The 14,707-nt window shown below is 40.6% G+C and overlaps 1 protein-coding gene across 4 annotated transcripts; it reads right to left on the bottom strand.

The window, feature by feature from the left end:
• Positions 1–22: 22 nt before the first annotated feature.
• dctn2 (dynactin 2 (p50)) lies at positions 23–12,857 on the bottom strand. Of its 4 annotated transcripts, XM_017705207.2 has the most exons (16): positions 12,648–12,857; positions 11,709–11,777; positions 11,550–11,558; positions 8,479–8,484; positions 6,063–6,159; positions 5,907–5,968; positions 5,700–5,798; positions 4,327–4,487; positions 3,591–3,741; positions 3,434–3,499; positions 3,187–3,225; positions 2,930–3,007; positions 2,470–2,541; positions 1,403–1,505; positions 414–505; positions 23–314 (listed from the first exon to the last, which is right to left on the bottom strand). In XM_017705207.2, the coding sequence occupies exons 1-16, from the start codon at positions 12,681–12,683 to the stop codon at positions 228–230; spliced, it is 1,227 nt and encodes a 408-aa protein (XP_017560696.1). In that variant the 5' UTR covers positions 12,684–12,857; the 3' UTR covers positions 23–227. The 4 variants fall into 4 exon arrangements, with proteins under 4 accessions (XP_017560696.1, XP_017560697.1, XP_017560698.1 ...); XM_017705208.2 differs by lacking the exon at positions 8,479–8,484; XM_017705209.2 differs by lacking the exon at positions 11,550–11,558 and having other exon boundaries at positions 12,648–12,855.
• Between the last annotated feature and the right edge of the window lie 1,850 nt (positions 12,858–14,707).

The raw sequence follows: 14,707 nt of genomic DNA, 5'->3' as shown, positions 1-14,707 counted from the left end.
CTCAGAGAAAAGACAGAAGAAGTGCAAAGAGTACTGGGTTTACTGTAGTGTTACAGGGCATTTGCTCAACCTTCAACTACACCTTTGTTTCCAACTTTATTTACAACATTCAGCGTTGTGGAAGAAAAGGCTTATGAGGGGGGGAAAAAGCACAAGATTTAAAATGAGGAATCAACCGTTCTGCATATCCCTCCATCACTTGCCTCATTTCAGTTCAGGAAAGCATTTTATTTTGAGAGCTTCTTCATTCTCTGTTCGAGTGCCGCAAAGTTCTCTTCCACTGAGACCAGGTTCTCCTTCATTGTTTGCTGCACCTGTACATGGAGATGAAGGGAAAATAATTACAGAACAGAAAAGGGTGTCAAGGGGAGCGAGTAACAAGTTACTAAGTACACAGATAAATATGTACGCACCTGCGTGAGCAATGTACTGTTGTCCTTCAGCGCGTTGTTGATCATCTGCTGCGTGGTATCCAGATGGGTCAGCAGCTGCCCAAATTGCATGGCTGAGAGGAGGGGAAAAACAAACACATGAACTACATATGAATATAAAAGGATAGTATTCAAAACTTCCAAAGACAACCACTACGCTAACAAAATATGGCTAGGTGGACAATCTGCTGCAACCATATTAATAGACCACACCCACAATAAGGCTATCACAACTTTCTTGTGAGATGAGTTAACATTAAGAAGTAAATATTTACACTGCTACACCCTCAAAACTACTCACACTTGATTTGCTCCTCATTGCCTAAATATTTGTTTTCAAACGATTTTATTTTTAAAAAAGCAATAATATTTGCACTTCATGTCTCTTACTGAGATTCAGCTGTCTAATACATTCCTGTGCATTAAATAATTCCATGACGGCTCATTGCAATGATATAATTTTGTTTCTAAAGCACTGTTGCCAACTCAAATCATATATGTTCATCATATGAGCTATGCCCACAGCACTTTCTCTCTAGAGATACTGTAAGAGCATAACATCACACAGGGAGGAAATTCATATTTGAATAAATTTATACTTTCAATTTGGCAATTAAAAGATCTGCAAAAAGAGTTTCTGGCTGAAACTGATGTGTAACATGAGATGAAGTGATCTTTGTAAGCTCAAACATGAACATTTTGAGTGGGCCTTTAAATTTGGAGGTAATGTTCAAAATGATTGGGCTCAATCAATTTTAGGTTGAAGATCAAGAAAGGGGTTTTGCACAAGTGTCATTTTGTATCTAACATGCTGAATAATCAGTATTTTCAAATAATCATAACCAAGACAGCAGGCTTTAAGTAAGCATCTATTATGGCTTTAATAAATAAATTTTCATTACACAAAACTGCATTATGATAAGCACTTCTCAGAATAGCAAAAATAAATGAGCAGAAAGTGAGAGCGATACCTTGCTCGTGTAGTTCTTTAACGGCTATCAATCTCTGGACCACCTGAGGGAGGGAGGTTGCCATGGCATCCCATTTCTGCACCACATCATAAAGCTGCGACACCTGAACCAAGACCCGACAGGCACCAGCAAGAGATAAAGCCAAAGATATTTAAAGATATTAAAAGATAAAAGATATTTTAAAAGATATTAAAAGAACAATTCAGCACTCAGTTTTTCTGCCCACCACCACCCGCCGTCTACCGCTACTTAATGAATGCTAATGTTTACAATGTAGACCAGCTATAAAATATGGAGCATTAATTATTAGGTGTGCTTTGAAACATGTCTACAAACAACTAATTTTCTATCATAACACAGGAACAGCTGACCCCAACAAACTGGAGAGAAATAAGTGTAGATCAGAATATGGCATACTTCATTCATTGAGGAGCACATTATGCTACATCTAAGAATGTAGCCAATCAAATCCAGGATTTGTTAGATTAGTTAATATTTCATATTCTGAATAAAATTATGTCAGTAGTAGTAGTTAGTTGTGTATCTTTAAGCAATTTAGACAACCAAAATAACATCAAAAATACTAAATATCACCTTACAATTATTTCTGTCTATAAACGAGTTGTAACAGCATTATTTGAGCCCCTACATCAGATTAGCAATAGCGTCCAGTGTCGAGACTTCCAAAGTTTGGAAAAATCACTGTGTGAGTGAAGAAGGCATCAGCATAAAGTCAGCAATTTTCTTGGGCAGACCTGTGTGTGTGTGTGTCACAGGAAAGTTATTAACCCAAGGAGCTTTTAGCTGACAGTGAAACACTTATTCCTAGAATCTCAAACACTACTTTTATAAAATATTTGGGGTTCAGAGGTTTTACATTCTCAGATTAGGTGAACACAAATACTGCAACTATTACAACCTAAATAAAGACTTGACACAGTCTAGTAACTACTTGCAAGGTATATTGCGATTAAATACTAATATGTTTATACTTTCAAGTCAATTCTAAATTAACAGCTTAGTGAGGCTATAAAGAAACTGCAAACTGAAGAGGAACTGAAACCCACCTTGTTCTGTGTTTCGGCATCTTCAATCGCAGCCTTGTGCTTCGCTATTTCATTCATCTTCCCCAAAACACTCTGCAACAAAAGTGTAAAAGCAAGTCACTTTATAATTCAAGGAGCATTGAATTATACAATTATTGAACAAAAAACATTGATTCAGGTGCTTCAAGAGATGGCTTCTGTTTAAAGTTGCCCACCTATCCCTAATCTGGAATTCACTTGCTCAAGAGAAATCTAGCTACCAAATGTTTAAGTTACCAGAAGTTACCAGATACAATCCCATTCTGATATCTACATCTCTGTCACTGTATGCTTTGCTTGGAAGCATTCTGCCACGGTAACTGGCTCCATGATCTTCTATCAGTTTCTTACTTTCAGTAGGCAAGGTTAAATGCTAAAAGCCCTTCAAAAAGGATATGGCAGTTGCCCACTGAGGTAAAATACTCTTTGTAGTCATAGTTACCTGCAGCCTTGCTTCAACCTGGTCCAAAGTGGCAGCATCCAGAGCACTGACTCGAGCCTCCAGCAGCTCTATAGTCTCCTACACAGAGAGAGAGAATAAGAAAGGAAGGGGGTAGAACGGTCCAAAAGTTAAATAGAAACACAAATATCAAGAATATGGAGGCAAATCTACCTTCACAGAACAGTAAGCATCAAACAGAATAGTTGTAAGTCACAGGTTCTTACAAACCAGTTGCTGTAGTAGGTCTGAGTACTCACCATTACACTTGCTCCTTGAAGTCCAGCATTGAGAGGACCCTAACAGACAGACAAAACAATAACAATCTGTAAACAACTACTGTGCTTATAGTAAACCTTATTTAGCCATTCCCCAAAGACACAAGGACAAGATTCCAGATAGTAGCACAGACATGACCCAAACTGATGAGTGAATACTGGTGCAGAGTGATGCCACTGAGCTTGAAGGCAGACTGAGTACAATGAGAAGTAAGGTAAGCCAACACACCTGCTTATCTGTGCCAGAACCTACAGCAGTCTCCAGGTCTGCCAACCGCCTCCCCAACTCAGCTATCTACTCACAGATAAAGAGAATTAACCACAGTAATAATTTCATCAGAGTCAGACCTTCAAACTTTAGAAAATGTAGTACAATGCTGTCTTACCTTGGCAGACTCAGTGAACCGCTCATGTTCAGGCCGGCTGTGCAGCTCGTACAGCACAACTCCATCTGGACCTTTGAGCCCTGATCCCTTCCCCTCTCCTCCTGCACTGCTACGCACCCCCCGTGCCAACTCCAGCTGTGTCATCAACCGCCTAACAGACACACACAGTGATGTGATGCAAAAACAATAAAGCAAAAGAAGTCCTAACACACTCAGGAGTAATAAAGTTTAATGTGCAAAACAACACATTTCAAAACTGTGTCCATATTTCACACCAAGTATTACAGTTACATATTGCTATAAAGCACATCATACCATCCCTATTGGTTGGATAAATTATGAGTGGTCAGACCATTTTAATTTGACCACATGCATGAGGAAAGGTAGCCCCTTTCCTAAACACAGACTGTCCAATCATAACTTACTAAGTGCTGCAGCCTTAGTACTCACTCAAACGGTCATTGCGCCCTGTCAGAATTTCAGACACTCAATTCACAATTCATTCTACCCTGGCGCCATCCTGTTTCATGCACTCCATTTCTTTCACTTCCTTTTCACCATTTAAAAATAATCAGACTTCTTATGATTGGTAAGAATTTCTTTGAGATCCGAGACCTGTTTAATCCTATCTCCAAAAATGGCTTAAATGAATGATCCAAGATCACCATAAAAAAGAAACATCTACTAGCAAGCCTCTTCTAACTATACAACCCTCTCCCCTCCCACCGGTCCTTACTTGGCAAGAGCTCCATCTGGGTCAGCTAGGTTGATATGAGCATTTGGGCCAAGGAGTGAATCCAGGTGGGCTGAGACGAGCTGCTGTTTCAGCTGCGCCGCTCTCTGGGCCAGCACCACCGGCGTCAGGCGCTCCTCTGCACTGCTCTCCTTCACATTTGCCTTGAATCATATAGTCACAGAGAAGCTGGTTAGCACTGACCACTCGTCCACTGCACTCTCTCAAAACAATGTGGTCGGGGCTTTTTGAAAGAAGGACACTATCTCATGAATTTAACCAGATGACCAAATTTGGAATTAGCCAATTCATTAGTGAGTGGCACCTTAAAGTTGACATTTGGGAAATCAGTAAAAAGGAGTGAGTTAGTCTGAGACTTGTCTTAGTACTGCTGCTTCACCTTGCTAACATTACTGATACCTGACTGAGGATCCTGAGGATTAATTCTGTTAATGCCAGTATCGCTAGCACTGCTGTTTGCGATTGCCCTTTTGGGTTCCGGTATTTTTTTTTTCTGAGCGGGTTCCACTTCAGATGATGCATATTTACGTTTTAGTCAGTGGTCCATGTCTGCATGCCTTTAAGTCCACATCACTGAAACCTATCTGTAAATGTTAGCGAGAGGTGCTCCAAGGTGCTCATAGATAGAAGAAGAGAGAGCGTGTCAAGTGTGTCGTCCAGAGGGGAAGTCAGTCCATTTGGCCAGTCGCCCTGCATTCCACACTGGTGCAAACGTTGGCTGAACATTATTAAACATCGCTGTAAATGTCTGCAGGAATTTCCTGCATTTTAAGTCTTAGATTTGCAGGAATCAATGAAATTATACGCAATGCCCACAATCCTGCACTGAAATTCAGGCCCTGCTTACAGCTAAAATTTCAGGATATGTTGGATATTCACTTAAGGCAGAAGTAATACTGTTCTTCCTAATCAAGACCATCAAGACTAAGATTCTGGAAAGATCATGCACAATCTTGCCAAAGGTATTAGTTTGTCTGCCTTCACACGCATATGAACTCCCTATAACAGCTTCATCTCTTCTGGGAAGGATTTCCACAAGGGTTAGTAGGTGTTTATGGGAATTTTTGACCAATCTTCCAGAAGCGCATTTGTGAGGTCAGACACTGATGTAGGATGAAGAAGGCCTGGCTCGCAGTCTAATTCGTCCCAAAGGTGTTCTAAGTCTTGAACAACCCAGTGCCAGCTGAGAGCAGTGGGACATGCTGTCCAAATTATTATAAATCCCAGTTCAAGAGTGCTAGCTTTGAAATGACTAAGAGTAATATGGGGCTATACATTCTCTGACGCATGAACAAATATAAGAAACGGGCAGCCGATGTGAAAGGCAGTGTATGGGCATGTTCTCCAACTCCAACCTGTATGTGTTCCACCTCCTGAGTGAGCTCCTGAATCTCGTTAACAAGCCGCTGGTACTTCTGCTGAGGAGTTTCCTTCACCCCACATCCCTCTGCAAGCTACACAGAAAGGAGGAGAGAGAACAGAATAATAAGAGGATGATGTGGTTAAGTCTGGCAAGCTCAAGTGTCATAAGCCTAATAGTAAATACTGGAAGGAGAACTTACAAGCTCATATTCTCCAGACTCATAGCCCACTCTGCGGGTCTTGCTGATGCGGTCCGAGAAGTCTGAGGCCAGACAGGTTACAGTAATGAGACACAAGAAACTTAGCCATTAAATTTCACATTACAAATTAGATATGCCAGCCACTGGTTTTCTCACCGAGGCCCTTAGTGCCGACACGCTTGTCTTTGAACTTGTCATAGGCAGCATTTGGGTTCACCACAATGCGCTCCACACTGTCACTGCACAGCTCTTCCTATTAAAGCGGGGGTGGGGGTGGGGGGGATCATAAAGGGATGGAAAAAATGTGTTAAAAGCTTTTTTTTTCTTTTTCTTGCAACTCAGGGAGCCACAGAGGCAATTTTTACACCTGGAATTAAAACGCAAATTAAGTGTGTATATGCTATTTGAGGGCCAAAAGGGACTAGGATGTGTTTGCAACTCTAAGTACAATAAAAACACATGCATGCCAGCTGCTTTTGTTAGCCAAAAACACATCAACGTTGGTAAGAGAATGATGATTTTCATCACCAAATTCAGACAAACTATAAGCACAAAGCAAGTCTGTTTACTTCAGGAAATGACAAAGCAGTTTGGATCACATTTGGAACTTTAATACCTTTAGAACTGGCATTAATTTGTTATATTCACAAACACACAGCTTGCACTTTAATTCCAGATGTAAAAATTTGTTTAAAAAAAAGACACACTTTAAAAAAAACAATTTGCGCATGCAGTGATTAAGCCCAACTGAATGTCAGAGAGAGATGTCTCACTGATCATTGAGATAATGTACACTTAAAAAACAGATGGTTATTTAAGGGTTCTTCAGTATAGGGAATGGTTCTATCTATAACCCTGAGTTTTATATAGAACCATTTCACGTGGAAACGGTTCTTTGCATGGTGAAACGGTTCATTAGATTGATGGCGAATGTGTTGTATACAGTTCTGAGAAGAACCCTTTTTGAAAGTGGTTCCATATAGCAAACAACAAGGTTGTGCTACTGTTACAAGCCTGACAACAACAGCAGAACTCTCTTCGTTGCTCTACAGAACCATTTTCAAAAAGGTTCTGTATTAAACCATATACAACACATTCTCTATCAATTTGAAAAGTGATTTCACAAAAAGAACCAATTTAGCATGAAACTGCTCTATACAAAACTTGTGGTCCTAAATAGAACCATTCCCTTTACTAAAGAACCCTTAAAGAACCAGCTTTTTTTAAGAGTGTAATTATAAAGTAACAAGGTAAAGCGTGTGGTCTAAGCCTTGGAACAGAGGAAAAGTAATCCTGATCAGGTCACTGGTAATAAATCATGTAATAATTGCAAAGCCTGATTAGTTGATTTCAGCTTCCAATTCTAAAACAATTCACGTGCTCCCTCACACACATACACAAACGCACACATTGTGACAAAGGGAACCATGGGAAAACTACAAAACTGGATTCTTGGATTTATCAGTCAACTCCGTGTTAATCCTGTAGGGCACGCCGTGATCTTGTAATGGGAACACATGTCGGGGGACAATTAAACTTTACGGAAAACAGTTTTCTAAAATGTGCCCCTAAATTCCTGCAGCCAGCGCTCTTTTAATATCCAGAGTACAATCTATAACCCAAGATAGATAGAAAAACTGAACAATTTGAGCAAAATGTCTAATAGCAATTTTTCTGATCAATATTTGTTAATTGTGATCTTTCTGTAAATTTAATTCCAGGCCTAGTTTTTAGAAAGAAAACCATCATAACTACCTTTTCCAGCTCAAGTCTGAACTTGGGGTGACAGACTGCTTGCTAGTGGTTCTGTTTTTCCATAGATATCACATGGGTGTTTGGTTGCCTCTGATTGGTCTAACTCATCTATGGGCAGTTCTCCCTTAAAACTTAAGACGGCACGGTTAATAATATATCCGTCATTAGAATGGCAACTTTCGCAATTTAAAAACTGCACTCTTTCAAAGTAAAAATATATAATACATTTTTCAGTCCTAAGCACAACAGTATTGTTAGCCAACAGAACCGTTTTTCCCTATCAGGAGGTAATGTTTATTTTTAGGGCATTTATTATATTCTCAATGTTCATGAGTGCTCCATCGCCCCTTACTAGTGGGCTTAATGAATCCAGTTTCATATATTCCACTAATAATAGTCACCAGTATGAATGACACAAATTTAGGGCTCAGAATGAAATGATTTTTTTTGTGTGAAATCACTGGTGTGCTACATAAAGACACAGACTGCACAGGTGTTATGGGTTTTAGCTTTGCTCTCACTTAGTTACAGGGTAAAACAGCCTTTAGAGCTAATTCACTACAAGAGACGACTACAGATGCAGAAAGAACTATGCACTATGGTGTGCAGGTTAGCACTCATTTCATAAAATGAGGAAGTTTTGAAATGTGGGTGCAAACAGTCTCACAACAGGCCAGAAAACAGTACAAAACTGATAGAAAAATGCACTGAAAGCAAAAACACTTATACATAGTCATTTTGAGAAAAACAAGATGGTTGATTTTGATTAGACTGTGAGGAGTTGTTAGATGTTAGGGGGAATCACTCAGGCTCTTACCAGCTCCTTGGGTTCCCAAAGACAGTTAGAGAAAAAAAGAGCAAAGAAGGAGAAAAGATACAAAGAGACATATAAGGGGGGGAAGGGAGAAGGAGGGAGAAAGGGATAAGGAGAGAGAAAAAAAGAGAGATAGATATTAATGTGGTTATCACATGACATGCACAACAGGAGCTGGTGACAGAGAGAAAGAGAGGGCTGCTTGTTGTAAGCATCATCGCTGTTAACTATTCATCTATTCATTGTGTGGCCTTTCTCCCATCTCCTACCCCCACAGCGCAAAGAGACATTAGTTCTAGCTCCAGTAACTTCTCACACCACAGAAAAGATGTATCTGAGAATACACTGCAGCAAGGTTTCTCAACTCTGGTCCTAGATTACTGCTGCCCTGCATATATTCCGCTCCAACACACCCACTTCAAGTCAAGAAGGGTTTGTTAACTGGGACATTATTCACACATCAGGACCAGGGTTGGAAACCACTCTGTTAAAGTATGCCACATATGCTTAAGAGTTTCACAAAGCAAGCTTTCTCAATAAGTTGGATAACATAAGCCAAAAGTGAGAGTTGAACATTCCTGGCCTCTCCTATTAGCCAAGGTCGACTTTGGGCTTAAAGGTGGGGTCATCAATTTTAGCTGAAGCTAGTTATGTTGAAATAGCCAAACAAATACAGCACCTCAAAGCCTCACCTGTAAAACATGCATGTGTGCTGCCTCGTGTAGAATGCCTCAGTGCTGATGCACACTGGGTTTGTAATTTGTCATAAATAAAATAACGAACAAACATCTACACAACCAGCTAACACTACAGCTAGGTGGGCTGTTGTAGGACCAAATTCTCTAAAGCCCAGAGCTTACTTTGGTACCTTGATGTGCTATGCAAAATATTTACCTGTTAAGCAGATATAGAGCAATGTCAGCATCACTCTGCATGCCCTTTAACTACCTTAATGGTAGAAAGCTACACCAAATGTTCTTGTCTTTGCTCTAGATTGGACATTTTTTCAAATGCTATTCTTCTGTCTGTAAGAACTGAACATCACAATTGATGTTATTTTCTCTGGCTTCATTTATTAAAAAAAAATAATAAACAGGGGTCTCAGTGGGTTTTATCTGTAACGTGTTAGCTGTAAGGCTGCACTATGTGCTGTAGAAAATAAATTATTTACAAAAAAAAATTCACCTTCTTGTCCTCCTCCTTGTTGGACACTGTATTTTGTCCCATGAGGATATATTTTATTGACAGCTGCTGGAACACGAGGAGGATTTCACCAAATATTGCAATAAGTGACTGGGGGAGAAAAATATGTATGACCCCACATTTAACACATCCAGCTAACTGAGAAATGCTTCTTTGTGAAACATCCCACAGGTCTGCAAAGCTCAGAGAACAACCCAAATACAGGCTTCAGCGAACACAGCAAGTCGTAGGCCGGTCCAAGTTAGGAGTGCAGTGGAGCCTCATGTATTGTTAGATGCAGACTAGGCAACATGAGACATGATGCTATTCAAAGCCTTTAACAGCTGTGCAATGAGACTCTGTCTCCGCACCTGAAAGAGAGGGATGAAAGGGCTGAAGCACCTTCTCCTTCAGATCAGAGAAACAGCAGGTGCTACACATATGGAGCTTGCACTGAAGGCATGTGGCAGTTAGCAAAAAATCACACACACATTAACTCATACACACACTCAGACTTCCTTTATCCTTTATAAATTTCCTCATGCTTGCTCACTAAAAAGCATCGTGCCACTGATTAAAACTACAGACAGCATGGTGTCTACACCTACCATGGAATGATACCTATAAACAATCGTAGCTCTAAATGACTAATTCTACATCAAATAAGTGTTAAAAATAATTTCAGCATGGCTGGCAAATGGGTTGTCCTCCAGTCATATCCACATGTGCACATTATTTTGCTATAGTGCTTATAAACGCTTTTCCATTGAACAGTGTGGTATGGAATTGTATGCCTATATATCCTTGATCAGGCATTATGCTGTCATTTCCATTGCCCAGTGTTTTGTACCATTCCTGAGCACATGTGCTGAATTTGGTTACTCTTCCTACAGAACAAGAACATATGGGTGGAGCTAGAAACACTGCAAACCAATGAATGGTCAAAAGCAAGTCACACAGAATTGCATTACTTTGTCACTCAGGTCATTCAGTGTGTTCCCCTAAAACCAAATGCTGAAAATAATTTCCTGCACTGTTGTTATTATTTTGTGTAGTGTAAAGGGAAAGATACAGTATCATATATTCAGAATTCAATCTCTAAGAAGTAAACATTTGATTGAGTGTTTCATTGTAAAAAAGCTGCTTTTTAGATAAACTTAACAAGCCAGGTTTGTTCACAGTGGTGGTAATGCCACTCACACAGACGTTTAATGCCTCTAAAAGCTCCCTCAGAGAAAGTTATTATGGGAAATGCTTATGAATACACTACCTGATGCCTGAAACTATATATACATAGTTTAATATATTATATATAGTTTAAAATATTTACACTGTATGCATCATTAGCCCCAGGTTCTGATCATCGCTTCTGTAAAAAAAATCCAAGTCAGTAAGTTTCTCTACAATGCACTACAAAGCAATTGACATCAAACCACGTTTAATGAATTTGTTCACATCTCAGCAACCAAATTACATAGAAATTTTGAAAAATAAGTGGTGTTTCTCTTTAACACTAGCATTGTGACACAACCAGACAACACACACACAACCTCTAGAGGACCCCACCTCCTTTCATTTGTACTCTTATGAGATGGGAAATGGACACAGAACCTAAACCAGGCTGTGAACTTTGCCAATTTTGATTCATAGCCGCAATAAGGCCTCATAATAATAATAATACTGTCCGGTGGAAAAGTGTTGTACAAAATACATACAATGAGAACTATAATCATGGACATCAGAACAAATCAAGAAGGTGATCAAATTAGAGAAAAGAGTCAAACAGCTCCACATCTCTATGAATCTATGATTGTTTCCCGATTGAAACACAGGAGAGAAGGAATGATTACAACCCATGCAGTCGCTTTTGGCAGAAAAGGTGGACCTCTTACTTGCACGAACTAGAGTCCAGGGTGGATCAGAGCAAGGAGGGTGGGTGATGTGACAGGGGAGGGAAAGTACTTATTAGGTTAAATGTGTGTCAGGCATAAGCACACCTTCAATACAACAGCTTAAAAGGACAACCCTGCATGTACAGCTTAACCACTCACCGACTCAAACTGCGCTTGGTCATCCTCTGGCAAGTCGCTGGTCTCATAGACGTCAGGCTCGTTAAAGGCCTGTTGGGAGATGATGTCATTCTGTTAGTAAATAAACTTCTCTCTCCAAGGTCTTAGGAATAGAGAGATAGCATGCAACAGAAGCTGATTATCCCCCAAAACGAAAAAAAGCGAATCCTGAAGCACATATCAGCGCTGGTGAAGTTGCTGACCTCCGTGGCCGCCGCCCTTCACAAAGACACTTCCACAACACTGCCTGCCAACATGGCAACTAACGTTACTGGCGCAACATGACTCCACTTACGTCCGTGATATTTTAGCAATAAACTGGCAGTAAAGACCTTTGTTGCACACCATGTTTAGCTAATAACCTGCTTCACTAGCTCTAGCGTTTCTTCTAAGCCAGCTAGCGCCCCCAACACTGCCAAAACAATAACCTAGCTAGGTTAGCATGCTGGTTAGCTCATATATACACCAAACAATCAATTCTAAATTATGTCCAGAAATATGACACTACGTTTTGCAAAAAACATCATGCTCATATGCCATGTTTACACAGGCGATTAGCCCACTGTCTCGTCGTCATGTTAGCTGCTGAAAATAATGACAGACGCTAACCGGCTTTTCTGGGTGGAGTGATGATGGGCAGCTAAGCTAGCCGACGGGCTAACTAACGTTCACGTTAACCTCCACAGCTAACCTTACCGGCTATTATGACTTTTTTTGCTAAATAGCGTTTGCAAAGCAATAGTCCAATAATACGTATCAGCCTAACTCTCCCAACAGCAGCGCCACATAAAGAAAGAAAATCTGTAACGTTATTTAGGCGTGTAGGAAGCTAACAGTCCGTTCAGCCGTGTAGCCGCTAACGCTAAACGAAACGGGACTATGCCAACATTAGCATGCTGGTTTTGAATTATAAAGACTTACGATGCCTGGCAAGTTGGCGTACTTCGGATCTGCCATCGTCACAAACAAAATGAATCGGAATGGTCAGCGAATATATATGGTGTCTTTAATAATTTCCAGACTTTAAAAGACGTTAAATGTTGTAGAGAGCGAGCTGCCTCCGTGTCTCGCTGACAGCAGCGTCAAACCCGCTGGAGTCTCGCGTGAAGTGAACTGTAGCCAAAGCCCAGTCCAGCTCAACCACCACCACCCTCCACTTCACTGTCTGTTTACAGACCCTGATCACTAACACTGTCCCGTTTTAATTAACCGTTCAGAAACAGCGGCATCTTAATATGACCAAAACATATCTTCCCAGCTTAATCTAACTGTTCACAAACGCTGCCCAGTTTCATCAGCTATTTACAAACACTGGTTTAAAGGGGAATTCCACCGATTTTCAAAATTAGCCTGAATTTCCATTTTAATCATTTTTTTAAAGCTCCACCTTGCTACAGAATGCGCCTGAATATAACTACGGCACCATTTAAGATAGCACGGAAATTTAGACTATGATGCTGGCGAAAAAAAAGCCCACTCCAGCTTCATAAATTTCTGCATAATTATATAGTTAATATATAAACAGACTAATTCAGAGTGCTCTGAAACTTGATGGTGATAGGAACCAGACATCTAAAGCGTTTAATGCACAAAGCAAGGGCCATAAAGACATGGATGAGCGAGTTTGGTGTGGAAGAACTTGACTGGCCTTCACATTGTCCTGACATCAACCTGACAGAACACCTTTGGGATGAATTAGAGCGGAGACTGCGAGTCAGGCCGTCTTGTCAAACACCAGTGTTTGACCTCACACAAACACACTCCGAAACCTTGTGTAAAGCCTTCCCAGAAGAGTTGAAGCTGTTATAGCTGCAAACGGTGGGCCGACGTCATATTAAATATTAAACCCTATGGATTAAGAATGGGATGTCACTCAAGTTCATATGTGTGTGAAGGCAGACAAGCCAATACTTCTGGCCTTATAGTGTAGTTCAGGTTGGTTGGTTTTGTTGTAAATAAAGCATTCAGCAGTATAGAGAGATGTTATGTATTTGCTTTTTAATTTGACAGAATAGAAAGCATTAAAACTATTCTTAGAATAGTTAGAATAAATATTCAGGTTAGGACATGAACAGTTTCATGGTATACAATATTAACCCTAACCATAACTAGAAAAATGCCATACTTAAGTGTGTTTTCTACAGAGGATGTGTTAACTTATTTTTGCTTAGAAAATGAACAAAACAGTGGGTTTTAATTAAACTGGCCATTTAATTTAAGTATGTATTCAGTAACTTGCGCTGTTGTTTTTTTCCTCAGATATGAATGAACACAGCTCCAGGAGTCACAGCATCTTCCTCATCAATATCGTGCGGAATGCACGTGGAGACTGAGCAGAAACTGAGAGCCCACTGACGATCTGGAGCTTTAACATACAGGCACATGTCTTCTTCTTCTTCTTCTTCTTTCGGCTGCTCCCTTTAGGAGTCGCCACAGCGGATCATCTGCCTCCATCTTGCCCTATCCATTGCCTCCTCTACTTTCACACCAACCATCTCCATGTGCACCTTCACTACATCCATAAACCTTCTCTGAGGTCTACCTCTTCTCCTTCTACCCGGCAGCTCCATCTCCAACATTCATTTCCCAATATATCCACTATTCCTCCTCAACACATGTCCAACCCGTCTTAACCTGGCCTCTCTGGCTTTATCTCCAAACTGCTCCACCTTCACTGTCCCTCTGATCTGCTCATTTCTAATCTTGTCCAGCCCTGTGACTCCCAAGGTAAATCTCAGCATCTTCATCTCCGCTACCTCCAGCTCAGCCTCCTGTCTTTTAGACAGAGCCACAGTCTCCAAACCATACATCATAGCAGGACGCACTACTGTCCTGTAAACATTCCCTTTCACTCTTGCTGCTATCCTTCTGTCACACATCAGCCCTGACACCCGTCTCCACCCACTCCATCCTGCCTGCACCCTCTTCTTCACCTCTTTTCTACACTGTCCATTGCTCTGGATGGTTGACCCAAGATATTT

This window comes from Pygocentrus nattereri, chromosome 26, assembly GCF_015220715.1.
Source record: "Pygocentrus nattereri isolate fPygNat1 chromosome 26, fPygNat1.pri, whole genome shotgun sequence".
Classification (NCBI taxonomy): domain Eukaryota; kingdom Metazoa; phylum Chordata; class Actinopteri; order Characiformes; family Serrasalmidae; genus Pygocentrus; species Pygocentrus nattereri.
This window is presented reverse-complemented; position numbering and strand designations above follow the sequence as displayed.

Coding starts and splice junctions, on each gene's coding strand:
- dctn2 (XM_017705207.2), bottom strand. CDS start 12,683: ATGGCAGATCCGAAGTACGCCAACTTGCCAGGCATC. Junction 11,778..12,647: donor ACGCCAACTTGCCAGGCATC/GTAAGTCTTTAT, acceptor ATCTCCCAACAG/GCCTTTAACGAGCCTGACGT. Junction 5,799..5,906: donor AGTCTGGAGAATATGAGCTT/GTAAGTTCTCCT, acceptor CTTTCTGTGTAG/CTTGCAGAGGGATGTGGGGT.